The sequence below is a fragment of the Botryllus schlosseri genome, chromosome 4 (genome assembly GCF_051294905.1).
Source record: "Botryllus schlosseri isolate E-star chromosome 4, Bs_hap1, whole genome shotgun sequence".
NCBI classification, from domain to species: Eukaryota; Metazoa; Chordata; class Ascidiacea; order Stolidobranchia; family Styelidae; genus Botryllus; species Botryllus schlosseri.
In genome coordinates, this window is record NC_137239.1 from 25,946,337 (window position 1) to 25,974,289 (window position 27,953).

The following is a 27,953-nucleotide window of genomic DNA, read 5'->3' on the forward strand; positions in this document are numbered from 1 at the left end:
TCTAGTCTCGAGATACCTATCAATCATATATCCACTGAGGGGTATCGGTGTATACGTCAGATGCATTACCATAGATATAGTATTACAATCAGAAGTCCGTCGTTAGACTATAGATTATATCTATAGTTAGACGTTGTACTCGTTGTATGTTGATTTTATGATTGATTCCGTGTGAATGCACATTGCACACCTACCGAGCCTTACCCCTAGACCCAAAATATCACACACACTGACACACGTATGTTGAGTGGTGAATAAATTTTCACCTCACTTGATATCGGCTTGGGCAGTCACACCAGTACTAACTTGTGCAACTGAATTTCGACTATTATGCATTTAAGATTCATTCAGTTGCAATTGAGCATAATTTCTAAAAACTGTACCCACACCCACAGGCAATCTTTCTATTCCTTCTAGATTAGGGTTGCCATACGTCCGGAATTTCCCGGACATGTCCGGAATTTCACTGTTTTTACTGCGTCCGGGAGGAATTTCCGAAATATGCCCAAATGTCCGGAATTTTGAAGACAGCTCATAATTTTTTCGTAAATGAATATAAACAAGATTGTTTTAGGGCAGATTTATGAAATTTTTCTTCGCGCTGCTCGCGATTTAGTATCACATATCTTCGTTTCGATATCGGGACTACCACCCTCTCAAACACTGCGATAAAAAATATAAAATAGCAATTATTTACAGAAATAAGTCTAATTGTAATCGCAATTACAAGGTAACGGTATATACATAGAGTCGGTTGAGGCCGTTTAGATGCTTTATTCAAAGATAATTTGCCTTTATTCTGGGTTTTACGAAGAGGTTGAACGTAATCAGCTTCCAAAATAGGCTGTGAGTATAAATCTGGGCAAATTTGCCGACCATTAATTAGTAATCAGCTGGGCAACGCCAAGTTGGAAATGGAGTCGCGACCATAAAAGGTTGGAAACCACCGGATGTGCTATGTTGCAGTGCGTACCGGCGTTAAGCTGATAAATAATCTTATCGGTGTGACATGATCATGACGACGTACAATTATACGTTACTTGCATTTTCGAAGTCATCATCCTCCACCAGGCACCAGCTCGCCCGCTAACTCTGATCATGTGGGCGGAGAGAAGATCAAAATTATATAATAATATATGGAAGAACCAATATTATTGACATAATTCCTAAAATGTCAACATCTAAAAGAACTGTGACGTCGGGCACTATAGGACTATCTGTTCATTACAACGCATTGCGTCTTATCGCATTGTAGGCTACCTGGTATGTCTTGAAAAAATATATCCCAACAATAAAGTATTATCATCATCGATATTGGTTATCGATTATCGAAGAGGATTATTTCTCCGCACTCTTCTGTAATTCATTCAAATCATTTGCGACCAGATGCGTACAGTACGCCCCCAGAAGCTGCATCGATTACCGTACGGTGGGCCGATCAGTGTTTATTGGCGCGGGAGTAAGGTGAAAAAATGTGGCTTCGGCCGTGGTTACAACTTACAGCACACAGCCACATACTCCTGAACCGGATCGTGACCACCTCTAGTCGGTAGACAAAGCTTTGCTGTTGTGACGTCATATTGATCGGAATGTGCTCATGACTCATTTAAAATCCGCTAGTGGGCGCTATGGAGCGTCCGGAATTTGGGTTACAAAAATATGGTAACCCTATTCTAGATAGCATCTGACAGCTGATCATCTCACGACATGACTCCCGCTAGGTGACGTAATACCCAACGTATGCTATGCATCATCATCATCATTGGTTTATTAGTATTATTATCAGTTCAATTATCGAATGTGAACAAGTCATATTCGATAGTTCAATACACCACAAAATGCGATACAATCAAAAGATAGGAAGGTGTCGAAGCGACTTGGAGTAGTCTATGGAATCAGACACCCACCTTGGCCTAGGCCAGTGGAAAATTCGACAGCGAGCCGAAAAGTTGCCCCTTTTTTTTAGTCAACCCGCCGGTGATTCCAGTTTGAATGCCCATTTTTCGGTTCATAAAATTTGGGGGGCGATGATCGGTGTTGAACTTGAAAAGGGGGCGATGAGTCGAAAAAGGTTGGGAACCACTGGCTTCTCTAGGCGACGTAAAGACGAGGCATGCACTGCACACTGAATGAAAAGTAAAGAAGATAGTGTAGAAAAAAGCAAGCGACAAAAATGGGGTGGCATGTCATGGAAGGCGAGATCGATAGGTCAGTCGTGGTCCGGTAATCTTGAGGATGGACTAGTATTCATTCATCACTCATGCACTTTGGGCATTTGATCACGGGTGACGGCATTCAAGCTTGTGGTAGTAGGTGCGTGAGATAGGAGGTGAGTATCGTCAGCGAATAGTGTGGTAAGTTAACGACCTGTTTCTTATCGCATTAGCCATCTTCACACGCAGCCTATAAGGCTACTAGTCGCCATCTGTCCCAAGCAGTGTCTTAAAAAAGCCTAGAAGGGAGCCGTACTGCAAGTCAGCAAATACAAATATGGAATCATAACATAGAATATCGACGCGATGTATATGACTTTGGCAGTCGAAAACACTATAACGACCACAAACAACGACAACCCAGGATATGTATCACAAACCACAATTTAAGGTTATAGGTATGGTTGGAAATTACATATCAGCTACATCAGTAAGGGAATGTATTTGCTCCACATTTTGTATTGGCCGTCGCTACAAGACCGTTGGCTTCCGAAATTGATCACTGCGCTGCGATTGTCCAATTGTTAGCGAATGGTGCTTGAGGCAGATTCGTTTGTGCCTCACCTGGCCATTGTTTCTCTGCGATGACATTGTCTGTAGGCTAATGAAGCCGAATGTCACATTCCTTGACGATTTGGAGGAAGCTCTGGTGCTCTGAAACTGTTAATATTTGGATTTTCAGAATCAGTGCGACGATAGCATTTGATTGATACCAGTTATTATGAATTACGAGCTGTTTATGAGGAATTGCATTGTCGCAGGTCAGGCACAACCCACCCGTGCCTCACCTCTCCTTTCGCGCTGTATTTTTGAATGATAATTCTGCAAATTGATGATGTTGGGTGAAAAATAATGTTCAAATTTAGTTATTTTTGAACATCGATGGAATAATCATCGAGGGTTTTCACAATTTTCTTTTACTCATCCTGACGACAGGTGAGGCACTGCCTCACTTGCCTCATTTGACCGCACGTCACTGCATGCGACGAAATGGAAAACGACAGATCAGCACGCACCCATGCGGCACTTCAGCATTCGGCACTTTAGCATGCGGCACTTTGGCATGTGATTTCACAACCCCGAAACATAGGCTACCCTAACGGATCCCATCCTAACCTCGAAATCAACACTTATATATATCCTACTAACCCCAAACCTAACCCGATATATTTATAGATAGCTAACCTACGGCGGTTAGTTAACTAAGTCAGTGGGTCCCGACGTGAACGTGGGTAATATCGCCCTCAGTGATTTTGAGAAACAGGGGGCGAAAATAACGAAAGGGCGACTGGGGAACGAAAGCGTAGGCCTACGAATGGGGTGATAGGGGCGGAAATGTTAGAACGGCTATATTTAACGAATCGGCACGAAGTGCGTGTGAAAAACTGGTTGTTCTGGATATGCCTCGAAAGTTGACTAAAAAAGGTAAACTCCCACCAAATATACGTGGAAACGAGTCTTTCGGTAGTCATATCAAAAAAATGATTTTTTTTTCAGTCAATTCACCAGCGATCAGAATTTAGTTGTCAATAATTTCCCGTCTATATGTCCTATTTTTCGGTTCCGAAAATATTGGGGACGGAAATTTGCGTCGAGCTTGAAAAGGGGGAGATGACTTGAAAAAGGCGCGATGAATCGAAAAAGATTGGGGACCACTGATCTAAACGATATACCCGACCCTAACCCCAAATTTTACCCACATGCTCAAGTGTCGCATGCCCATGCCGAATTGTCGAATGCTGAAGTGTCGCATGCGCTGCTCATATCCACGAGCCCTGATATTTGTCATGATATCAAAGCTATGCCGACAGAACGATGTATTCATACTTCTATTTCGCAGAAGGAAGGAAAGGACGTAGTTTATTTTTGTCCTTGATGTTTTTTGCGGCATATAAACCGACTCATGGTAGACATACACACGATCTGTGCATATTCATACCATGAGTGCATGATGTGCATATGCCGCTGAACAAGGAAGGTGCAGATATAGCCTTGTATGGCTGTCTAAGTCTTGCACCACCCCTCCATGCTATGCCAGTAATGCATGAGCGCCAAGCAGGGAAGTCATGGATATCAGTGTTACTAGGTCTTTGGTCTGACCCGGCCGGGGATCGAACCCACGACCTAGCGATCAAGAAGCCGGACGCTTAACCATGTGGAACGTGTGAAGGAAAAACATGTAAACACAACTCCTGCAATCAAAACACTCAACACAAGGTAACCGGCCTGCCGGACGAACCGCCACTCAAAAACTTTGAGTCTTGATGACACTCTTTTCTGAACATCAATAGTAAGATGATAATATGATTTCTAGAGATGGTATGTGAACGTGGGGTTCACGTTCGCGTTCTGTCTGTGGACCTCAGAAATTCACAGGTTACCTTTCACAAACGAACCTTGGTAAGGTTCTGCACTGTGAAGCTTTTTCATATATTACAATTTTCACTTCATAACAGTGTTGGGATCAAGTCACTACCTTCGAGTCACGAGTCATCTCGAGTCATTGCAGATTTTGACTCGAGTCAAGTCAAGTCAATAGATTTTCAAAGGTGACTCGAGTCAAGTCAAGTCACTCGATTTTTGGAGGTGACTCGAGTCAAGTCGAGTCAAGTCAAGTCAAGTCACGAGTCAAGTCACAATTCAAGTCAAATTGAATTTTCGAAGTAAGAGTGATGATTCAAAGTCATTACATTTTGCTAGCTGTGTGAAAGACAGATTAAATGATCATTTATCTAAATCAAATAACGAATATCTAGTTAAATATACAAGCAAAAAGACGTTGTAACCCTCACGCACACGTAGAACTGCTAATAAAGTACGTGAGTAACTGCACAGCTACCTACTACAGTCAGTGCTTATCAGCCAAATTATAGGACCTAATAGGAGGCTTCGGGAAGTTAAAACAAATTTATATGGTACAATAGCCTACACTACCCATCTACACACATCCGTGAGAATATAAACGCACGATATATATTCGTTCGATTTAAATCACACAAGAGGTTTGGTAAATGTGAGCACTGGGCAACGTAAGCATTGAGCCGTCTAAGAAAAAGAGACACATTGCTATTTACATTAATTTTTTACTTTGCGGTCAATTTATTTGTGATCTAACAATGAAGGAACCTTGTAACGTACAATCACTGAATGACTGGTTCTTTCTCACAAGTGACACCGGCGTACCTCGAACAATCCGAACATCCACAAGATACTGGGATTTATTCGACACCGCTTACTTAATGACTTGAAATTGACTCGTAAATTTTGCTCTGAGTCACGAGTCAATGCACATTTTTGAAGCTCCGAGTCAAGTCAAGTCAAGTCATTTTTCCAAAGTGACTCGAGTCAAGTCAAGTCATACGAAAAAGTTGACTCGAGTCTGACTCGAGTCAAGTCATGACTCGAGTCATCCCAACACTGCTTCATAATAACATCTTTGTATGAAATTAATTGCATTTCAACAGTGGGCCACTCTATGCATGGCTCTGGTCGCAAAACAAATCAACACCAAACGAGCATGCACCTTGACAATCTCAAAAAGTTTACTTGCTTTGTTAGAAAAATTTGCTCGAAATATCCAGCTTTCCGTTTGTGAATATTTAGTGACTCTCTGCGGTGAGATGAACCCGCAATCACACAACATCAAGTGCGAAATACACTACATGTCAGCGAAAGATGCTTATTCAATCAATCAATAAAATTGATATCGTTGTCTGATGTAAAAATCTAGCAGGCCTACGAGGTCAATCTTGTAGGGATGGTGTGAACGCGAGGTTCACGTTCGCGTTCTGTGTGTGAACCTCAGATATTTAGAGGTTCGCGTTCACAAACGAACCTTGCTAGGTTCTGCACTGTGAACCTTTTTCATATATTACAATTTTCACTTCATTATAGCATCTTTGGTTGACATTTAATGCATTTCAACTGCGGGCCCGGTATATGCATGTCGCTGGCAGCATAAAAATCATCACTAAACGAGCACGCACCTTGACAATCTCAAACATTTTACTTGCTTTGTTACAATTGTTTGCTCGAAATATCCAGCTTTCGGTTTGCGAATATTTAGTGACTCGTCTCTGCTGTGAGCCTGACACACAATCCCGCAACATCAAGAGCGAAACACTACAGGTATAGTCAGCGAATGACTCTTGTCCAACAAATCAATGAAATTAATATCGTTGTCTGATGTCAAAAATCTAGCAGGCGTACGGGGTCAATCTCGATTTCATATGTTTATTGTATCATAAAAACCAACTCCGCGTGGATTGGGGTGTTGGCTACTGCTGTATAACTTGTTTAAGGCGTAAAATCGGTAGCAAGTAGGGAAACCCGTTTTACACTCTGCTCAATATCAACTTAGCAATACTCGGGACGCCGAATACATTGTCCGGCCTGACCTTGACCGTTAAGGCGTAAGCTTATATTCCCTTGCAAGTTCTCGTCGAAATTGTGGCAAGGCGACGCAAGCTATTGATTTTCTGGGGTGATAATATCAATTGATTGCAACAGTTGATACATCTGTAGACGCTTAAAACATCAATAGGTATTTCAGCATCGTGGCATTATGTGGCCCGAATCGTCGCTAGGTATTGCAAGGCTATCACTTCACTGAAATGTAGGGTTGGAATTCGCAATAAGACGTCACGAGGTTCACGTTCGCGTTCACACAGAACCTTTCAAAAAGGTTCGCGTTCACACGAACCCAAACCTTTCAGAGGCTCACACCATCCCTAAATCTTGACTTCGTACGTTCATTGTATCATAAAAACCAAATCAGTGCTATTGAGGTGTCGGCTACTGCTGTATAACTTGTTAATGGAGTAATATCGGTAGCAAGTATAGAAACACGTTTTACACTCTGCTCAGTATCAATTAGGGTTGGATTATCCGGTTAACCGCAGGTTTTTTTGTTATCTGATATCCGGATATATTTCTGCCGGTTAACCGGATAAAATAGTATCGTTGATAATGCGTTTTACACGTTTTAGTAAGCTTCAATAAGTCGTATTATCAGTGTTTCGCGCGGCCAATTAACGAGATACGTCATGCATAATGTAACGCGATGTAAATGATGAAAATTGTTGATATCCGAACTAACCTTAGTATCAATGTATAGCAATTTTCAGGCAAAGCGACGTAAGATATGGGATTATTAGTTTGTTACATCATTTGATTGCCCCAGTTGATAAATTGCATGTAGTCCATTGGATTGCACGGCTGATGCTATCTTAGGGCCAGTGGATAGTACCATGTAGGGATGGTGTGAACGTGAGGTTCGCGTTCGCGTTCTGTGTGTGAACCTCGGAAATTTAGAGGTTCACGTTCACAAACGAACCTTGGTTGGTTCTGCACTGTGAACCTTTTTCATATATTACAATTTTTGCCTCATTATAACATCTTTATTTGAAACTTATTGCATTTCAACTGCGGACCACTCTATGCATGGCGCTGGCAGCATAACAAAATCGACACTAAACAAACATGCACCTTGGCAATCTCAAAAAAATTACTTGCTTTTTTTACCAAAGTTTTCCCGAAATATCAAGCTTTCCGTTTGTGAATAGGCCTATTTAGTGACTCTCTGCTCTTAGCTTGACCCGCAATCACACAACATCAAGAGTGACATACACTATATGCAGGGTTGCCATACCGTCCTTATTTCTAAGATTTGTCCTTATTTTGAAAAGCCACGTCTTAGAAAACTCAACCGTCCTTATTTCTAAGAAATGTCCTTATTTTTGACTTGCGTCCTTATTTTGTCTTATTTTAAACCGCTAAAGAACTTCGATCGTTTTTCTCTGGTAGTGTTGCATAATATTCTAAAATTATGCTTTTACGTTGAGATTTTATGACATCATAAATGATAGTAATTCTCGTGATTTACACACCACAAGATTTGACTTCTTACTGGTGAGGTTGCCAATTGGCGCATTTGGGAGCTGAATTTCGGAACTGTGGCTCATTTTGACGTGGGTTGGCACCGGAACTTCGAGTTTGCCACGTTGGGACTATTTTGGCGCTTTCGACTTTCTTCAACTATCACAATGACTATTTGTTAAAAGTTGATTGTATCAGTATATCAAAGTGCTGTTTGCTCGTGCACATCAGGAAGTAATTGACGTTAATTAGAGAAATATATAAGTTCAGTAGGCATATACATGTCATATGTCCTATAAATCGTTATTTTGCATTGCCGTACGTACAGTACATATGGCCTACTAAAAACTGCCATACTGTACATGGAAATAGGTCGAAGGTCATTTTATCTGCTCTCCATGAAAAAATCCAGTTTGTAATTCCAACTATAATTCAGCAGTTAGGCTACCAGACATGGTCTCCCTTTCTTGTACATATGAACAATTGAACATTGAAGAATGAACACTGGCTAAGATTAGATCGTTAAGGCATATTTATAATTCGTGACGCCTAAGCGAGCTGATCCATTGTAACGTTTGTCCAGCTCGTTTTCGTGCCGCTTTTGTTTTCGAATTGTGGACTTCTGCATATTTAAATTTACTTGAGAACCCTATATACTCAGGGCAAAATTAATTCCGCCAAGGTATACGATCTTCCTTCTGTAGCCTAATTTAAGCTTAAATGGACTGTTGAAGCTCATTATTCTTTATATATATGGTCATTCCGAACAATTGAGATAATTTGACACTTTTTCAGTCAGTTTGTCACTATTTTACAAAATATTTGGCTCCGAGAGCCTTCCCGTAGTTGGCAGCCCTGGTGAGTGGCGGTATAGCAGTTTCGTATGCACCAAGCTACCGCAGCGGGCGGCATTTGAGCACTTAACAGCAGTAGGCCCTACCAGGTTCCTGCTGTTCGGTCTACAGCAGCTTAAGCTCAAGCTGTGGAGAAGGCAGCATTTATTGATAAATTTTTCTAAATTATATTGCACTTGTGCATATAGTTTCAGCTACTAATAAGGCTAAATCTGGTTAGTTAAAATTAGCAGGCACAAAAACGTTTTTAGTGACGATTATGAGTGAGAATTCAAAGGTATCTAACGAAACTTGAAAGGTTTCGCACATTGTAATATCTGCAATTGTGCCATTAACCCGGAGGCCATAGGAAAGACCGCTATTTCAACTCACATTGATACCCCAAAACACAAGAACTCTGTCATAATGATTAATTTGAGCAAGTCTATGAATAATTTTTTTTACAAGTCGATCAGCACCAACGACCACAAACTACAGGGCAGCTACTACAGAGGGTACCTGGGCATTCCATACTGTCAAACAAACACCAGCAATCATTCCTCACTAACGATTGCACATCGCAATTGTTTAAAACAATATTCCCCGACTCCAACGTCGCAAATAAGTTTTCTCCGGCCAGGACCAAGAGTACAAGCATTGTTACTGGAGTTCTTGCTCCATGCGAATTGGTCTAAACTTGGTGTACGGCATTTTTCCATCTTGGTTGACGCCTCTAATCACACCGAGGTGAAGAAGTTTGGTTTATCACCCTATGGAGGTGGGGGGTGAAGTGCTGTTTCTGTACAAGTAAACCTAGACCTATGAGCTGGAGCAGATTGTTTTTGGCGAAAAGTATAGAATGTGATATGCCACGGCTCGAATAAATACAACGTATGTACAAAAACGCTTTTTCATGTGAATCTAATTTTTCGACTGTCCTTATTTTTGACTCCATGTCGATGGCAACCCTGACTATATGTCAGCTAGCTAGTCAGCGAATGATGCTTATTCAACCAATCAATGAAATTGATATCGTTGTCTGATCAATCAATCAATCAATCAATCAATCAGGTTTAGTAATATTTTCATCGTTTCAAAAACATCACAAGACTGCGATACAATGAAAAGATAGAAAGGTGTCGAAACAACTTGGAGTAGCCATTAAGATCAGACATCCACCTTAGCCTAGGCGAAGTAAATAAGAGGCATGCACACAGAATGAAAAGTAATACCGAGAATATAAGACGCAAGCGACAAAATGAGGTGGCATGTGGCGGAGGGCGAGGTCGATGTTAGGTCGTGGTCAGGTAATCCTGAAGACTGGCTAGTATTGATTTAGAAGAAATTGCTTGTATTTTGATGTAACAAATCTGGCAGGCATACGGGGTCAATCTTTATTTCATATGTTTATTGTATCATAAAACCCAAATCCATGTGATTATACAAATACAGACACCCGATTTACACTCTGCTCAAAATCAACGTAGCAATACTCCGACGCCGAATGCAAATTCCGGTCTGGCCTAGACTATTAAGGCGTAAGCTTATATTCCCTTGCAATTCCTCGTCGATTTGGTTGGCAAAGCGACGGAAGATATTGATTTTATGGGGTTATTATATCATTTGATTGTCCCAGTTGATACATTGGTGACGTTTAAAACGTTGATACATTGTTGACGTTTATGTACTTCAGCATTGCGGAATTACGTGGCCCGAGTCGTCGCTCTAGGTATCGTGTGCAACAGTAAGCACATTATAGGCTACCACTTCACTGAAATGTAGGGTTGGAATTAGCAATATGACGTCACGTGACGTCATGAGGTTCACGTTCGCATTCACGCAGAACCTTTCAAAAAGGTTCAGGTTCACACGAACCTGAACCTTTTAGAGGTTCACACCATCCCTAGACCATGGCTACGGCATATCAATCCAGATTCTATTTACGTACGCCAACTAAACGTTTCTTTCTGATGTTGTGTACGGGAAAATATGGGTGCGGTGAGGGCGGAACCGCCAAGCCGACATTATCTGGAAACCGACCGGAAAGCATGATGCTTGTGTTCTCCCAGTTAGAAAGATGTACATTTTAGGATTACCAGTGAACCCGGCCCTCGGTGAACCCGGCCCTCGGGAAATTTTGTATTCACAGATTGAGTAAGCGGGGGAGATAACGCGACGCTCACATATCAATATCCCACCTCCGGTAACCCTAATATCCCACCTCCGGCAACCCTAATATCCCACCTCCGGTAACCCTAATATCCCACCTCACCCAACCCTAATATCCCACCTCCGGCAACCCTAATATCCCACCTCCGGCAACCCTAATATCCCACCTCCGGCAACCCTAATATCCCACCTCCGGCAACCCTAATATCCCACCTCCGGCAACCCTAATATCCCACCTCCCCCAACCCTAATATCCCACCTCCGGCAACCCTAATATCCCACCTCCGGTAACCCTAATATCCCACCTCACCCAACCCTAATATCCCACCTCCGGCAACCCTAATATCCCACCTCCGGCAACCCTAATATCCCACCTCCGGCAACCCTAATATCCCACCTCCGGCAACCCTAATATCCCACCTCCGGCAACCCTAATATCCCACCTCCGGCAACCCTAATATCCCACCTCCGGTAACCCTAATATCCCACCTTCCCCAACCTTAATATGCCACCTCCGGCAACCCTAATATCCCACCTCCACCAACCCTAATATCCCCCTTCCCCCAACCCTAATGTCCCACTCCCCGAACCCTGATGTCTCCCTTCCCCCTATACCCTACCCAACCCTAACACCCCACCTCAACCTACAGTTGCAATAACGAGCAGACCACGCGTGGTTGATATGTGAGCAATAACAATCGTTGATATATATTTTTCATCTGAATAAGTCACACACAATGTACAATGCGATAAGAGCCATTGCGATGTCATGAACAGATACGAGGATGTCGAACTTCGCACGTCCGCCCCTCGCGCAGTCAATTCAACACTGAGCCGACCACGCAATCGTGATCACGTGATCTGATCACGCCGTGACTGCGTGATCTACGCATGCCCTGACCTCCTTACAAGATCGACAAATCAGTTGATAATAACATTATTAGTTTAATAATTCATATTAATACTTATTAATACACTTAATTTCAAAATTTCCCGAGGGCGGAATTCACCGAGGGCCGAGTTCATCGAGGGCCGGGTTCACCGAGGGCCGGGTTCACTGGGCGGGGTTCACAGGCCGGGTTCACCGAGGGCCGGGTTCACTGGCAGCCCATTTTAGAGCATATAAATCAAGTTCATTCCATATCAAATCTGGGTTCATTCACATTACATTACATATTACAATTAAGATTAAAGCATAAACATTCCACAAATTGAATTAGAATTGTAATTTGTCAAAGTCTGGCCCATGGTAGGACGCATGCAACGCCGCCCACGATATATTGTTGTTATTGTTTCATGTTTATTAAACAGAAAATCAAGTGCTTTTCACCAGTTGGTCTTTGGTCACAGTCACGACCACGGTCAAAGATCGCGCGCAAAGAAAGACGCCAACGATGAATTAATTACATTTTAGGTGAATATCGAAAGGGTGCATTATATTCAAATTGTTACGATTGCAGCAGCGACTTGTTAGTCTGAACGTTAAATTGCTTGCTTTGCAAGAACCACCTTTTTCATTATTCATCAAATAATACGGAGAATGCTTTTTGATTATGATTACTCAGTACAATGAACACAGAAAATATTCCATTGATTGACCTAAGCTGTATAGTGTATACGTAATACTCAAGTTAGCAGGCATTGCTAATCCACGTCGCAGGAATCAGCGATGTATCGTTGACGGTAATTCGAACACAGTCGCTATTGCTATATTTTACTTCAATGTAACACACAATAACACAAATACTACGGCGCCCAAAAGAAGGTCATGCCCTAACATTCCCGGGCCATATTGTCTCAAAGTATTTGCTTGTTTGAGTTCGTAAGGTGGAGAATAAATACGAGAGTCTAGTTCCAGCTCCTCGCTAGCCCTAACCCATTAAAGATTGATCCAAGTCATCTCATCAAACACCACCTTTCATTATGTTCCAAGAAGTCTCAAAATAGAAGACTGATAGAAAGTTGTTATGGTTTATAGCGTGCAAATATCAATGCAGCTCGGACAACGCCGATCGCACCAACGTTAAGGACATTCCTTTCCGATATATGACCGGACATTTCTTTGTGTTATGTTCTTAGTAATGGTAATTTGAATACCAGAAGGTAATTATATCGAGCAAAAGGCACGGGAGTGGTTTTACATGATCATTTCATGGAGACGATGTTCAGGTGTTGAGCGTGCTCTACGGATAGAGTTTTTTGGATATATAAGATATAAAGCGGCATATATTCTTTTATGAATTATGTGTGCAATGTAAACGCAACTGGATTCTATGCTTTTATGCAGTTGATTATTACCGAATAGCTTAGTGGAAACTCCCCAATGGGCTCAGGTGACCAATCAAGTGTCAATGATTTCACTATTGACAAAATACCCTTTGAGACGGAATTAGAAAGGAAAGTCCCCAGGTTTCCGCTATTTTTGCAAGCTTTATTTGTATTGCTCTGCGTTTTTGTGCTTTATCTGCTAATCGGAATTGTGCACAGCCCTTGCAAGGTGAGTTTTATGCCACCAAATATGTGGTTTACGCAAAGTCTACAATATGCACACTCCAAACATGATTTTGCAGAATAGTGAAGCCCAAATGCAAACCGCTATCTACGACTTGCAGAACAAAGTAGCAACCTTGGAAAAGTCGCTTATGCGAACAAATATATCAACCGAGGTAGCGTCAAATTGTTTTTTAAGAGTATGCCTATTCATAAGTATATAGTGCAGTGCAAGTCATATCGAACATATCGTGGCCCATACATGATATCTTGTTCACGACAAATATTGCCCGCATTTCACATCAACTGACTTAATTCTCTTGCAACCTTGATATATAGTTTACTTACTACAGTGACCAGGGAGGACTTATATGTACTAAATAGTTACCACCGTGAGAGAGCACATGTGTCCGAAGTGCGGCCTGCAACTGGCCGTTTTACTCGAACATTTCGGGAAACGCGTGCTGCTGATCCCACGTAGCTCTTGTAGGCCCGTCAATTGAGCAATGTCGATATCTATGACGTACGATGGTACGGTATCATGCTCTTGGATTTGCGTGCTTTGCTACGAACAATGATTGCAGCATACGCTTTGAGTCGGACATTTTATTTTGACTCGTTGCGCAAGGATATTCTATGGTGCATCTACTATGTAATGCAAGAACATAGCGTGCTGGTCCCTCCGTGATGTCACCATCTCATATACCTCCTCACTATATTATGCAATTGACACGTAACCGAGAAACATTCTTAATCAAATTCCAATATTTTCCGTCGCGCTTTGCGCAACCCTTTTCCACAGTTTTTCACGACCATAGCAGTCAATGTAATTTACGAAGAAGACTGAATATATGCTACAAATTACAATATGGTAGGCACCAGACTGAAAATCTTTGAAAAGGGTTGTTAGGAAAATGGTTAAATAGCACTGGTCAATCATAAAAGTTTGCTTGTATGCTTGATCCTTGAAGAGTACAGCCTAATTGAAGGAACTGCAGGATAACGCAAGCTCTCCATAATTCGATAATTTCGGAGGACAGCAAAGCCTAATATACGATCTTATGAATGTTAACGAATCAAGTAGTGAAGCTTCATTAATTGTGATAAATAATCAACTATGCGACGAATTGCATCTGAGTTTATGAGCATGAAACCGTTATATTCAAATACTGATCAGGCCGGCCCATTGTCAAGCATTGAGTCAACAGTAGCCTATATGCGTGGGTGATGGTTGTCAAGCTGCATAAACCGCCGTTTTACCACAAAAAATAAACGGCTACATTGTATACGAATTTATCTTGCTCTAGATGTGACGCTGGTCCCTGTAAGTTTCTGTCTGCACGATAAAACTATATAGTTGAATATTCTGCTGGATGTAGCGATGTCTGTGTATTTTCGATAGTAATGTAATTATAGCCACACAGCAGTGCTGTCTTCACTTTGGACTAATCGCTTCTTGAAACTTTAATTTAATAGAATGCGACTACGGGGAGATCTGCTGCCGCCACAACAAACGTAACAGATATTTTGAAGCGGGCCAAGAGAGGTGCCAAGCGTCGCGGTGAGCCATACGTTTCTCGAGATCGATATGGTGGTACAAGTAATTTCTCTCCGTGAATAAATCTAACTTTTATTTCCATTCTACAGGCCGTGCAGCATTCTGTCATTTGGAAGGCAAGGCTGGCTTGAATATATTCAGTTCACCTATCGCCAATCCGATGCAAATGCCGCGACACAGTGAGTGACAGCTGAATCCAACTAACCACATCTTCCTACATATAATAAATATCGGTATTCGTGTGTATCCAGAATCGGAATGTATTCTGTGGATGGAGCCAGATGGCGAACCCCCGGTTTTATGCAGAATGAACACTATTCAAGATTCAGGACGGAACGGAATACAATATATCAAAATCGATAAGAGCGGAACGTATTACGTTTATAGCCAGGTGGGCGGTACAACAGATTTTCGATTCATTCAAGTCGATATGCTGAATAATAACATGTAGTGATATTTTACCTGCCGCGTTCCCATAAAAAAAGATGGAGGATATAGAAATCCAGGATAGCAACGGTACTTGGTGTACACGTACAATGTTGTGAGTTTGATATAATTAGCATTGAGATTTTATGATGTGCCTTGGAATTTCGTGACAAATATACATGACTCACTCTAATTTTTATTATTATTATTTAACCGCGCACAAACCAATAGAGGTTCTCTAATTATGGAGTCTGACGTGATATGTATGTGTATATGTTGCTAAAACAGGTCATCGGTATATTTTATCCTATTATATGCCATACTGAGCTTAAACTGAGATTGCAGCATCGGTGACTTTTGATCTTACGAAATTAATGGAACGCATACCAGATAATAAGTTCGCAAGACATTCAAAACGCTTATCACTTCATTATATATCACAGCTTACTTACAGAAGTGGTTTTTGGCATCATACTGGACACCGGGTGGAATTATCAAGAGGGTCTCCACGGATCACACAAACTATACTTCAAGTGGCCGCGCCGCGGAAGGAGTTAGTAAACTGAACCATGTACACTCCACCTATTTCGCATCATACATGCGTCATGTTTTTTCTAGACCTGGAGTGCCAGAAAGCGATCGCAACCCTGAGCCGGATCCGTTAGAATCGAAGTACACGGGCGGGATTTTCCAGCTGCGTCAAGGAGACATGCTTGCTGTATACCCAATTCAAGGATACGACGTCTTTGTAATGGATGGGAAAATGTCGTTTTTCGGCTTATATCTCGTGAAGGGCTCCTGATATACTAAATTATAACGCCAATTAACTGTTCCAGCATGTAAGATATGGTACACTTAACAGTATTGCCAGTATCCAATACACATTGATGCTCAGAATCTTTTCTTTTAGTATCCAAAAACTTTATTGTGGTAATAAATTTTGTATATAAAAAGCAAGAGTTGCATAGAAAACTTTAAGCATCATTCTCGAGTAAGCCTTTTCTGTCGCTGAGTGCTACAGAATTTCGCGAACGGCGCGTGACGTACACACATATTACTGCCATCGCCAAGACTATCAGACAAAATACACTCGCTAATATGAATGTTTGGGTACAGTGTCTGTTGTATAGTTTTTCTAGTCGATTTACCGCATCTTCTGCAGACGTAAGTCTTTGTTCGTATGGCCCCCCGAGTAAAGGGACTCCGTTATCTCTTGATTTACTTGATGCAATATGGTAATTATTTTCTGAAGTCAATTCTGTCGCGGCGGATGTCGATTCAGGGGAAACTGATTCTTCGGAATTTTCAAGAACGTCAGCTGGAAAGTAACACAGAATTTAGACAGAGAGCAAAAAGTTATCACTAAAACGTATTAATATCTATTGCATTTGTCATCACATCACTTGCTATATTAATCTCGATGTTATTAATATCATCGACTTCTTTTACAGCAGAATTTTCTGCCCGACACACAGCTGCAGTCAGCTGTAGATATCATTATATCAACGCCTATCAAAATAGCAATCGCATTCCATTCGTTGTGACGCAATCGAGATTGCCAAGTCATATTCGAATGAAGTCTTTGTGAACACACATTATTGAGGAGAATTTTTTCGACTTACATGATATGAAATAGGTGTGACCATCGTCATCAGTTTGTGGTATTAAATGCGGCGCCTTGTACGGTGACCACGACGTCTTGGTACAGTGATGGGAAGCTGGGATTTCAACTTTATGGCACGAGCTTTCTATAGCTAAAGAGTCTTTATATTCCGGATAGCAGTATGAGCAAACAATACAGTCACTTCGCAGGTAGTCCCAATATGTACCTAAATACAATATACATATGAACGGGCTTCTTGGATCTTATTCATATCCGCCTTACCTAAGGGGCATTCACCGCAAATCGCGTCTGATTCAGTTGTACAGGGACTGATGACTTCTCTCAACCCGCAATCGCTGCATCTACGGCACTTTGCCGGATACCGCGAATATGTTGTTGAGTAGTGATCAGATGGACATTGTCGGCAAGTGGTATCAGTAGAGCTCTTGCATCTTGACTTCACGTATGTTCCTGTTGGCATGAAAAATATCTTGTGGTCATTCCACAGGCACGCAGCCGGCCTTGCATAATAATAGCGGTGTCTAACAAAACCATAGAACGGAAGCGGGTCGTGCTACAAGTCGGTAAATCATGAATCACTATAAAGAATATCTATCAGCTTGGTGTAAGACATTACTGGCCAACCTTTTCAGCCAAAGGGCCACATTAGTTTGACGAACTTTTGTGCGGGCCACTATCCGCGCGAAGCGCGAATTTGTTTTGAAGTTCATAGGTCAATAATATTGTCACTTGACTATATTGCGGGCCTGCTGTATATCGCTGGGCTAAGTTTGCGCGGACTGGGCTATTCGGCGCATGGACATTGGACATATCGATATCGAAAGCTGTGACCAACATGCGTCAATCATTTCGTGCCTAGGTCTTACTGCGAGCGCAAACGCAAGGTCGCATATGTTGAACGGCACTCATGATCGCTAATATAGTTCGACTCAATCTGATACATTGGGTGTTCTTCAATTTTCACAAAAGGACAACAATATTAAGAACAAGAAATCGAGTGACAACATACTGCGCTAAGCGTGTAGAAATTTTTTACCTTTGATAAATCTATCGCAAATTATTCTGCTTTATTGTAGTGTACGAAGATCTACCAATATATGAATGGTTGATGGATCTGTCAATGAGTCGAAACTGATATTTTAGTCATCACATCTCAAGTGTTGCGGCCAGACTAATCAAATATTTGGTTGGCCTTGCAAGTTCACAATCTGTGCAATCCGTTTTTGATGATATTAGAAATTTCGGAAATTACCTCGCGGGCCACTCAAAACCTTCTCGCGGGCCACGGGTTGGCCGGCCCTGGTGTAAGATAACCAATGTAATCGAAACACCATGAATACCAATACAACAATTACCTGGTCCGCAAAACTGACACGACTGGCATGACGTGGACGTTTCGTTAAAGAAACTTTGCCTCCCGCAGCGCTTCTTGGATGATTTCAAAGCATCAGTCCGTGAGACGCATGCTATCATCAATAAGAACAACGCCACCTAAAATAGAATTTAATAACTGTTGAGCGATATAATAGCGGCGTGAACAAGACAGAGAGTTAGGCACATATGATTTGATATGACAGGGGAGTACACAATCAGACGACAGTCTTTTGAAATCAGATAGCTTTGAGACATAGCGATAGCCTATCATTGCTTTGAGAACACATGAGTTCCGCTTTTTAGTTTCAGGATATTAATTATTTGCTGACGTAACTTGACGATTCAGTCGTATATTCACCTCCTACATCGACACCCCTTCTCCCATATTCCATGCGACGCGGTGTCGCAATAGTCCACGTGCTTATACTGTCGGTGTTTACTGTGTATTCTATTACACACTGCCTACGCATAATAAAGGAGAATCGCACCGGATCAATAGGATTACCGGAAACGCAATGAATCGGTTGCTATTTTTGAAAGTTAAATCAAGATTGCGGTCAGGAAAACCGCGTCGGCGCGGGGTTTAACCTTCATACGTGACATAGGCATTTGACTATTCAGTAATTGTTTGCCTATCATTACGAGTTGGGTCCTGGTCGTCGGTTAAATCGTCTTTAACTGAACAATCTCAGTAGACGGTGGTGATATACAGCATAAAACTTATTGGAATCAAAGAAAAATATATTACGCTTGTCTTATCTAGAATTCACATTCTGTATCCTGGGTGTTGCATAGAGAAACTAAGCAAGCATGTGATCTACCCCCAGACAACGAGCCGAGTATAATATTTTATGCCCCGGGCCCGAATGGTCGTCCAAACTCCGATAAGACTTCTAAGTGGAATGGCTCGAGCTACCACCCACCCAACTATATGCCTGAAAGTATTCTGCAACAAATATCACCCTCGGAAGAGCACCACCAATCACTATGTTGATAACTAAGGCCCGCTAGACCGTGCATAGTTTCTCATGTCACAAGAGGGATGGTCTCGTGCATTAGCAAGGCCTACAAGCCCTACATTGAAGTCTCCAGCGCACGCTATATACGTAATGAATGATATTCTATATTGTGCTTTCACAATTAAGTAAAAGCCAACCTACATGCAAAATAGACGAGGTACAGGAAAACGATTTTTATCATACTATTCAAGTCGTTTTCAGCTAATATAATTCGCGAATACATACAAAGAGACGCACTAAAACACCTGAATAACACTTACCCTCATTTCCACACAGAGAACTCTAAAATCCTACAGCATATCAAAAACCACGAAAGAAATGCGCTGTTTCATATCGCCTTCAACCCGTTATATCGGGATATCACAGGGGGAATTCCGTTTGGAAATCCCAGAAGCGCTTCTGTTATAAATCGAAAAGAATGTCTCGTTTATGCATCACGTCATGGCTTTCGAACCCTTTAATCAACAAATGACCAATGACCATAGTCAAAAACAGTACATGTCATTAACTAACTGCTTGTCGCTGTTCACGGGTTCATAACTACCATATCTATAAAATTAGCGTAATAGCATTAGCTACATAGGCTACAAACACATTATTATCTTATCTGTTTGTTCGTGTTTTTCTGTCATTGCACCATATGATTGCCAGATTGGCAGACTCAACTATTGCATTGTATCTTTCGCTGTACTATTCCACTGCTGTGTAGATGGGAAGTAATGTGACCATGATTCTTAAGGGGTGGTATGGTTTTCTACGGTCGGATGAGTCAGATAAGCACTATTCATATCCATGTCTATTTACTAGTACCAATAATTTTTTGTTAAATTTGTTTTTCTGGTAAATTGCTTGAATGTCTTATTCGATACCAGAGATACGCAAGTTGACCAGCAGTGACATAGAAGCCGAAGCAATAAGCTCGCACGGATAATTCACAGGGCACAAGTTTAGTAATCTATACTTTTAGGCAGTAGGCAGGGACGCAACTCTAAAGATTGTGTAGCCTACATGGAAGAGAGCCAGCTGGTGATTCCATTGATATCTTCACGAATCCCTGCGTATGTCAGTCATGTCGGGTCAGGTAACTCAGTAATGAATATAGAAATGCAATAGACGATCTGCAGAATTGATCAATATATCCAGCGTTTAACCCAAACAGAAATAGAACCAAATCCGGAAATGTCTGCACAATTACAAGTGGAAATTCCTATTTCCGAGACATGTCAAAAGTACTTCAGGTGATCGGAGAAAATAGAGGTTTTGAAAGTACTCAGGTATATTCGGTCGAGAGGTCACATACTTTAAGCATTTAATCGGAGGTGACTATTTTCGATATTATGCAGGGTGTATCTTAGTGACTAGATCTCAAAATACAATAAGGCCCAATTTTTCGTAAATATACTCAGTTACCGAGCTCAGACTTATAAAACTAGATAATTCTAGTTGTCTGTAATAAGACTAAATTGGAGGAAATTGCCGGAAATGTAATTCGAATCTAATTTGTGAAAAGTTTCTGCGCTCTAATTCTAATCTAATTTGTGAAATGCTTCTATGCTCTTATATTAATTCCAATCTAATTTTTGGTTGTTTCGCCGAAAATGCTACGGCAGAACTGTATAGTGCAAAACGAGCCAAGCATTATGTATAGACATTTGCCATGCTCATGGCTACGATAAGGAACTCTGTTTTGATATGAACTGAACATGATTCAATTTCCAAGTTTTTGCGGATACAGTAATTCTAATCCTGATCTAATTTGGAACAACTGTGTAGCTACAATTCAAATTCTAATCAAATTTTGAAAATGCTGTTTAGCTGTAATTCTAATTCTAGTCTAATTCGGAAAATGCTGTGTAGCTATAATTCTAATTCTCAGCTACTTTTGAAAAGCTGCACATTTTCTAGTTTTCCAATTCTGAAAGTCCAATTAAACAAACAAAAGTGACGCGAAAGTATCCCAACACTACTTTGTAGTAAAGAAAAGCTGAAGCAATAAAAAGTATTTATTTTGCTTAACAAATTATAGATTGAATAGTATATTCATATTGGAATGAACCCGAATATTTTCGGCTGACACTCGTCAGGGGTAATCGTCAGCAACTAATAGAGAAATGCAAAGAACATTGTATATCAACAATCGTATCACAAAATATGACGTCACCAGCATGAAATTTCGTGAATGAGAGAGCGTTCAATGTACTATTTTTAGGTGGTACACGAACTCCTTTTGTTGACAGAGTTTTGGTTGGTGTATTTTGATAAAAGTCGATTCCAAGGCACACAAATCTAATTGGGAACGGCCTCGCCCAACGATTCGAAATCGGTCGTCTCGCGGGGTTCGTGTACCACCTACAAATAGTACATTGAACGCTCTCTCATTCACGAAATTTCATACTGGTGACGTCATATTTTGTGATACGATTGTTGATGTACAATGTTCTTTCCATTTCTCTATTAGTTGCTGACGATTACCCCTGACGAGTGTCAGCCGAAAATATGCGGGTTCACTTCAATATGAATATACTATTCAATGGTATATTGAAGTTCTGTACCTCCAAGAAGCTCTTCAAATTATACATTGAAAGTGGGAGTATAGTCTAGCATCAAAACCACTAAGAATTGCAATAAGTCAGAAAACTTACGTGATTACTTTGAAAAGTAGAAGCAATTCGTTACTGACCAGTATTCACTAGAGCAAGTTTTTGCAACTTTTTTACGGCTTCCGGCTGCTTCCTAGATACTCGGAATCTATGCACTATGTTGTTTTAAGCTGTATGGGGAAATTTTATAGTGCAACTTCTTGCAACTTGTTCTATTATTTTTTACTGCAACTTATATTAAGTACTGCGCAAAATGTAACGGAAAGATTTGAAAAACATGCTATAAACTATTTCTAGTATGGTTCTATTCTCTTTGATTTTGCTAAGAACAAAGATCTATGTGATGGATTAGCTTCATCTCAATGTTATCCATGACGCAATGGCTTGCAAACTAAAAATTAAACTATCCCAGACAAGCGCAGCCGTGTCCGAACAATATGTAAATTGATCGCTTTCTTAATTCTGTCGTTTAAATTTGCGGTAATTTCCATTTCACGGACGCCCGGGAGAGAACGCCGAAAATTACATTTTCGCTCGGTAACATTTCAGGCTATATATTTTGTTAAAGTCGCCAACAGTGAGTTTTTCTACAGTGCCTTGGGTCAAGTTGGCAGACCCAAGTTGGGGTGTGGGATTTGATTTGTTTTAGGGAGAGGTGGAGAGATGGGTAACCGCTATGTTGTTTGACTTTGGGGGGAATTTTTTTTCACTGGATTCAAACCTAAGGAACATAAAAGTGTTGGCATGATCGTGATCGATTGAATAGCGACCAAAGAAACGCAACAAACATACAACCTGCAAAATTTAATAGGTTAGGGTATAAATCGAAACCTTTCCACTATCTCATGCCCTAATAATTTAAAAAGAATTGTCAATGCAACTTTTACTGCAACTTCTGTTGAAATTAAGTGCAGCTTTCTCGTGATTTTAGCACAACAAAACATGCCCCAGGGATGACTGACCATATGCACCCCTAAACAGCATTTTTGGCCCTGCGATGTGGAACAAAAATTCATTTACAAAGAGTAAGTGTTCGACAAAGCGAGACTAAAATTGGTTGATTGATACTGATTTTGTAAATATTCGTTAAAAAAACATATATAAACCTATAAAATACTGAATCAGTTTGTTTGGCTTTTATACCCTACGCCTACAGTATTGGCATATCGACATGAAAAAAAACCTTAGGCATACTATCAGTTTATTTAGCGGTATATAGTCTATGTTAATACGCAGCCCGACTGGCGTATTGGCTACGCTGTCGCTGTTAACGATCAAATTCTGTTCACTCGCTAAATTAATGAATGCATGAGCGAGTCTCAAAGCAACAACGGCGAAACTTGACAACGACAAATCCTATCTTTGTTAATGATTGCCGCGATTCAACCCTAACCTACGCTACATCATGTGACTACGATCGACAGACTTTGGACAGTAAGTGCGACAGCAGTAGGTCACTAGATAATTCTAAATGTATAATAAGACTGATTAGAGCGAAAAGCCCGGTAATCTAATAATAATCTAATTTGTTGAATGTTTCTATGTTCTAATTTGTATTGCAATCTAATTTCTGATTTGCGTGAAAATGCTACAGCAGAACTGTATAGTGCAAAACGGGTAAAGCTTGTTGTACAGACATTTGCCATTATATTGCTTATAATAACGAACTCAGAATTCATATGAGCTTAACTCGATTTTTGTCGTGTTTCTTTTTCGAATTCAGCAATTCTAATTCGAATCTAATTTGGAATAGCTGAAAATGTTCTAAAGTTCACCAATTTCCAACTTGAGTAGGTCAAGTATATAGCTGTGATTCGATAATGAGGAGTTATTTACTCAGCGTCTCTGTAGTCAATTCCAAACGCAGTATTCACCGAAATTCCCCCCATTCAGCTTAGTGCGGTTCGCTTTAAAAAGGTTTTGTGAGTTATTTGTAGTAGAGGAATGTTTGCTGTCCGGCGGACTTATGAGTTCTAGTGCTTATTTCACAATTGATGATTTGTATATGCCTTATAGCGTGAAAGTATTCGTTGATGATATGAATGTAATAGAAATCCTTGGAAATTACCCCATTTAAAAAAATGTTTGCGGTACTCAAATCCTATTTATGTGGTGTACTCAATAATCATCAATAGATTGTTGTCCTTGATGTAGGCTCATTGTATATGTATTATGTATAGCTTTATGTCAAGGGAATTGGTATGCGGGATCCGAAAAGCACCCGTAGGGTTAAAAAAATAACAGCTACCTTTCGAGAGCGGAATGGAGACAAATTATTGTATGTCAATCAAAATCACTTCGGGGTGTGGTAGAACCTATTCGGAGAACTGTCATTATATATAGTTTCAATTGGCTTCTAGAAGTACAGAACGTCAAAATAGAAACAAACGATATAAGCATATTGCCAAATTTAGGTTACTCGAATTTGTATTTACTGACGGTCGCGCCTGTTTGAGGGTCGGTTGAACGGCTTTGAGAGAGATAAAATCGGCGGCCAGACCTAAAAATATATCAAAGTTAGGACAAGAAGGTATGGTGTGAACCTCTGAAAGGTTCAGGTTCGTGTGAACGCGAACCTTTTTGAAAGGTTCTGTGTGAACGCGAACGAGAACCTCATGACGTCACGTGACGTCGTGTTGCAAAGTCCAACCCTACAATTCAGTGAAGTGGTAGCCTATATTAATGTACTGTACACGGTATCTCAGCGACGACATGCCACAACGCTGCAGTACATATTGACGTTGTAAACGTCGCCAAATGTATCAACTGGGGCAATCGAATGATATAATAATCCCATAAAACCAATATCTTCCGTGGCTTTGCCAACAATTTCAACGAGGGCTTACAAGGGAATATAAGCTTACGCCTTAACGGTCTATGCGAGACCTGACAATATGTTCGGCGACTGAATATTGCGACATTGATATTGAGCAGAGTGTAAATGGGTTTTCTTCTATACTTGGTATACCGACATTACCCCACCAAGTTATACAGCTGTAGCCAACACCCCAATCGAACGGATATGTTTTTTATGATACAATAAACATATGAAGTCAAGATTAACCCCGTACACCTGCTAGATTTTTTACATCGGACAACGATATCAATTTCATTGATTGGTTGAATAGGCATTATTCGCTGACTACACGTCGTGTATTTCGCTCTTGATATTGTGTGATTGCGGGTCAAGCTCACAGCAGAGAGTCACTAAATATTCACAAACGGAAAGCTGGATATTTCGAGCAAACGTTTGTAACAAAAAAGCAAGTAATTTTTTTCAGATCGTCAAGGTGCATGCTCGTTTAGTGTTGATTTTTTATGCTGCCAGCGCCATACATAGAATGGCCAGAAGTTGCAATGCAATAAATTTCAACGAAAGATGTTATAATGAAGTGAAAATTGTAATATATGGAAAAGGTTCACAGTGCAGAACCTACCAAGGTTCGTTTGTGAACTTAAACCTCTAAATTTCCGAGGTTCACACACAGAACGCGAACATGAACCTCACGTTCACACCATCCCTAGACAAAATGCGCCCAAACTTTAGCACTGCCCAATTACGTTCTAGCTAGAGACTTTTTATGAATGACATCGCTTAGCGGATTGGTAACGAGAAGTGAATAATGATTACCCGCCCGAAGACTCGTTCCAATTATGCGATTAGTCACAATTACACGAAAAGTGCAGCGGGAGTTGGTGCAACAATGTCATCATCCGCTCTTTAGGCCTTATGACTCCAGCCTTCAGTGTCCAATTGTCCATATAAGGTTCATAGTTTTCGCCTGCTAGAAGTCATTAGTTGTTAGGCTGGTTTACAATTCTTAATGCAACAAGTCTCTGAATCAGCTATCATTGAGACGAATTATCAGAATATAATAGTAGGCCTAAAAGCCAGTATGACACATTTCTATCTTTATATACGTTAGAATGAGTCGTAGTAAATTATTGGATAGCGATCAATTTCCGTTCGATGACGACGAATTCGGAAGTACGTATTACCGACTAGGTGACGTAACTGGACGAGGGCCCGCGGACGGAGCAGATAGCAGCGGTTTACCCGAACAATGCAATAGAACTGATAATGATCAGAGGAATTTGGATTCCGGCGAAAATGCATACAAAAAGGGGGTTGTGGTGTTATCCGTTGTAGTGGTTGTTCTTCTGGTGGTATGCTTCTCGTTGGTAGTGGTGTGCCTCAATCTTAAAAGATCGAACGAATTGCTGTCTGAATTCAAAAACTGCATTATACACGACGCGGTTAAATGCGCGGCATGCTCAGGTGAATTTGGCATCTCATGATGTTGGTAGTGACTTTCATTGATGAATTTGACTGGATTGTTTCGAGATAGGGTTGGTGTTTTTTTTTCAATATGGGGATCTATTACTGTTTTATGTGCGTCTCTGTTCGTTTGTTTTCGGATCGTCGTTGTTATGATTTTACGCCTTGCGTAGTATTTATGTTATTTATCATCAATGTTATGTTCGTGTTCATGTGTGAGCAACTGAGCAATTGAGCATGTTCGTAGTCGTACATGCGATAGCCCGCATGTGTGTCGGAAGCAAATCTTTTTAATTGGAATTTGTATGTCTAATCCTAATCGTATAAACAAGAGTTTCAAAAATGATTAATCGAAATACGGCATCAATCCGACCATTGATAACATCTATTAATCTGTTTTTTATTCAAGCATAAACCCCGTTGTGCTCAACTGCTCACTCATGCTCATCTTTGCAATGTGGGCCAGGCCTCCATCAGACATACTATATTGATGACAACAACGTATATAAACAATCCATCGCGTACAAGACCACCGCATCTGGGTTCATTAGATCTTCATGAAAACAATTTAACACGTTATTTCCAAAATATCGCAAAGATCTGATTAAGCTATATTTTAGTTTCTGTTTGGTATCGGATAATCCGAGATCCATGGCATGGAAAACATCGTGCTAGATTTTAAGCAGAATGTGAATTGTTTTCCAGCACACTGCGCCAACTGAGCAGGGATGAGATTGCTGCGGTGGAACGATGAGAGCGTATTTGATCGAAACTCGGGAATCAGCAAAGTTGACGCATCGCGAAGAAGCCCGAGATCTGATTGGACGTTGTTTGGTCAGAAGGATAAATCGGTAGCTCTACATCGAAATATATCTGCACTTCTGCAGGCCTTTGTCTCTCGCTACAGCAAAAGCCCCTTAAGCAAAACGTTGCTGTCGTCGAGAGAAGAATCGCACATTTTTCACACACTGCACCTGAAGCGTTACAGATTGCCTCTCACGCATCGTTTAGATTTGAACGCTATCAAGCGATTATGTGTCAGAGAATGCAAACACCACCGTCCACCACGTACGCTATATTCACGGTGACATTATGACACACCCTACTTTCTTATTATACCATATGTCTCATGAATGCGCTTATGTGTGCAGATATAAGCAGTAGACTTGTACGTGGGCCAGTTCATGCAAAGTGATGTTATGGTGGCTGATTAGTGAACAGGAACACTCATTCGTCCAACTCTATGAAATCGTATCGTTTTGTATACAAGATTGGCATACCTTAGCGGATAATATACTGTATTTGACTGGCCGAGTAATAATTATCTGTGCAAAGTACACCATGGTTTACGTGCGCAATTTTCTGTGATGACCAGATGCAAATTTTATCGTCTACAACGCTGAGATCTTAAATCACAGTCATGATTGTGGAATCAAATGCGAGTCGAGTATTGTTGGATTGCGTGCCAGTATGGTAAAGATATTCGCGTGG

General features: G+C 40.9%; 4 protein-coding genes across 7 annotated transcripts in view; 3 read left to right on the forward strand and 1 right to left on the reverse strand.

The window, feature by feature from the left end:
• The window catches only part of LOC145437617 (uncharacterized), a 299,426-nt gene that overhangs the window by 167,755 nt on the left and 103,718 nt on the right, over positions 1-27,953 (forward strand). The window lies entirely within an intron of this gene.
• LOC145437596 (uncharacterized) lies at positions 13,078-16,523 on the forward strand. The gene is made up of 7 exons (XM_080314865.1): positions 13,078-13,589; positions 13,663-13,758; positions 15,059-15,143; positions 15,230-15,319; positions 15,392-15,531; positions 16,010-16,119; positions 16,185-16,523. Exons 1-7 carry the CDS (start codon positions 13,416-13,418, stop codon positions 16,366-16,368), a joined length of 879 nt encoding a protein of 292 aa, XP_080170991.1. The 5' UTR covers positions 13,078-13,415; the 3' UTR covers positions 16,369-16,523.
• Positions 16,466-20,001, reverse strand: LOC145437595 (uncharacterized). The gene is made up of 5 exons (XM_080314863.1): positions 19,844-20,001; positions 18,546-18,681; positions 17,452-17,640; positions 17,189-17,395; positions 16,466-16,884 (listed from the first exon to the last, which is right to left on the reverse strand). Exons 1-5 carry the CDS (start codon positions 19,847-19,849, stop codon positions 16,541-16,543), a joined length of 882 nt encoding a protein of 293 aa, XP_080170989.1. The 5' UTR covers positions 19,850-20,001; the 3' UTR covers positions 16,466-16,540.
• On the forward strand, positions 21,964-27,904 carry LOC145437598 (uncharacterized). The gene is made up of 2 exons (XM_080314867.1): positions 21,964-26,462; positions 27,168-27,904. The coding sequence occupies exons 1-2, from the start codon at positions 26,111-26,113 to the stop codon at positions 27,182-27,184; spliced, it is 369 nt and encodes a 122-aa protein (XP_080170993.1). The 5' UTR covers positions 21,964-26,110; the 3' UTR covers positions 27,185-27,904.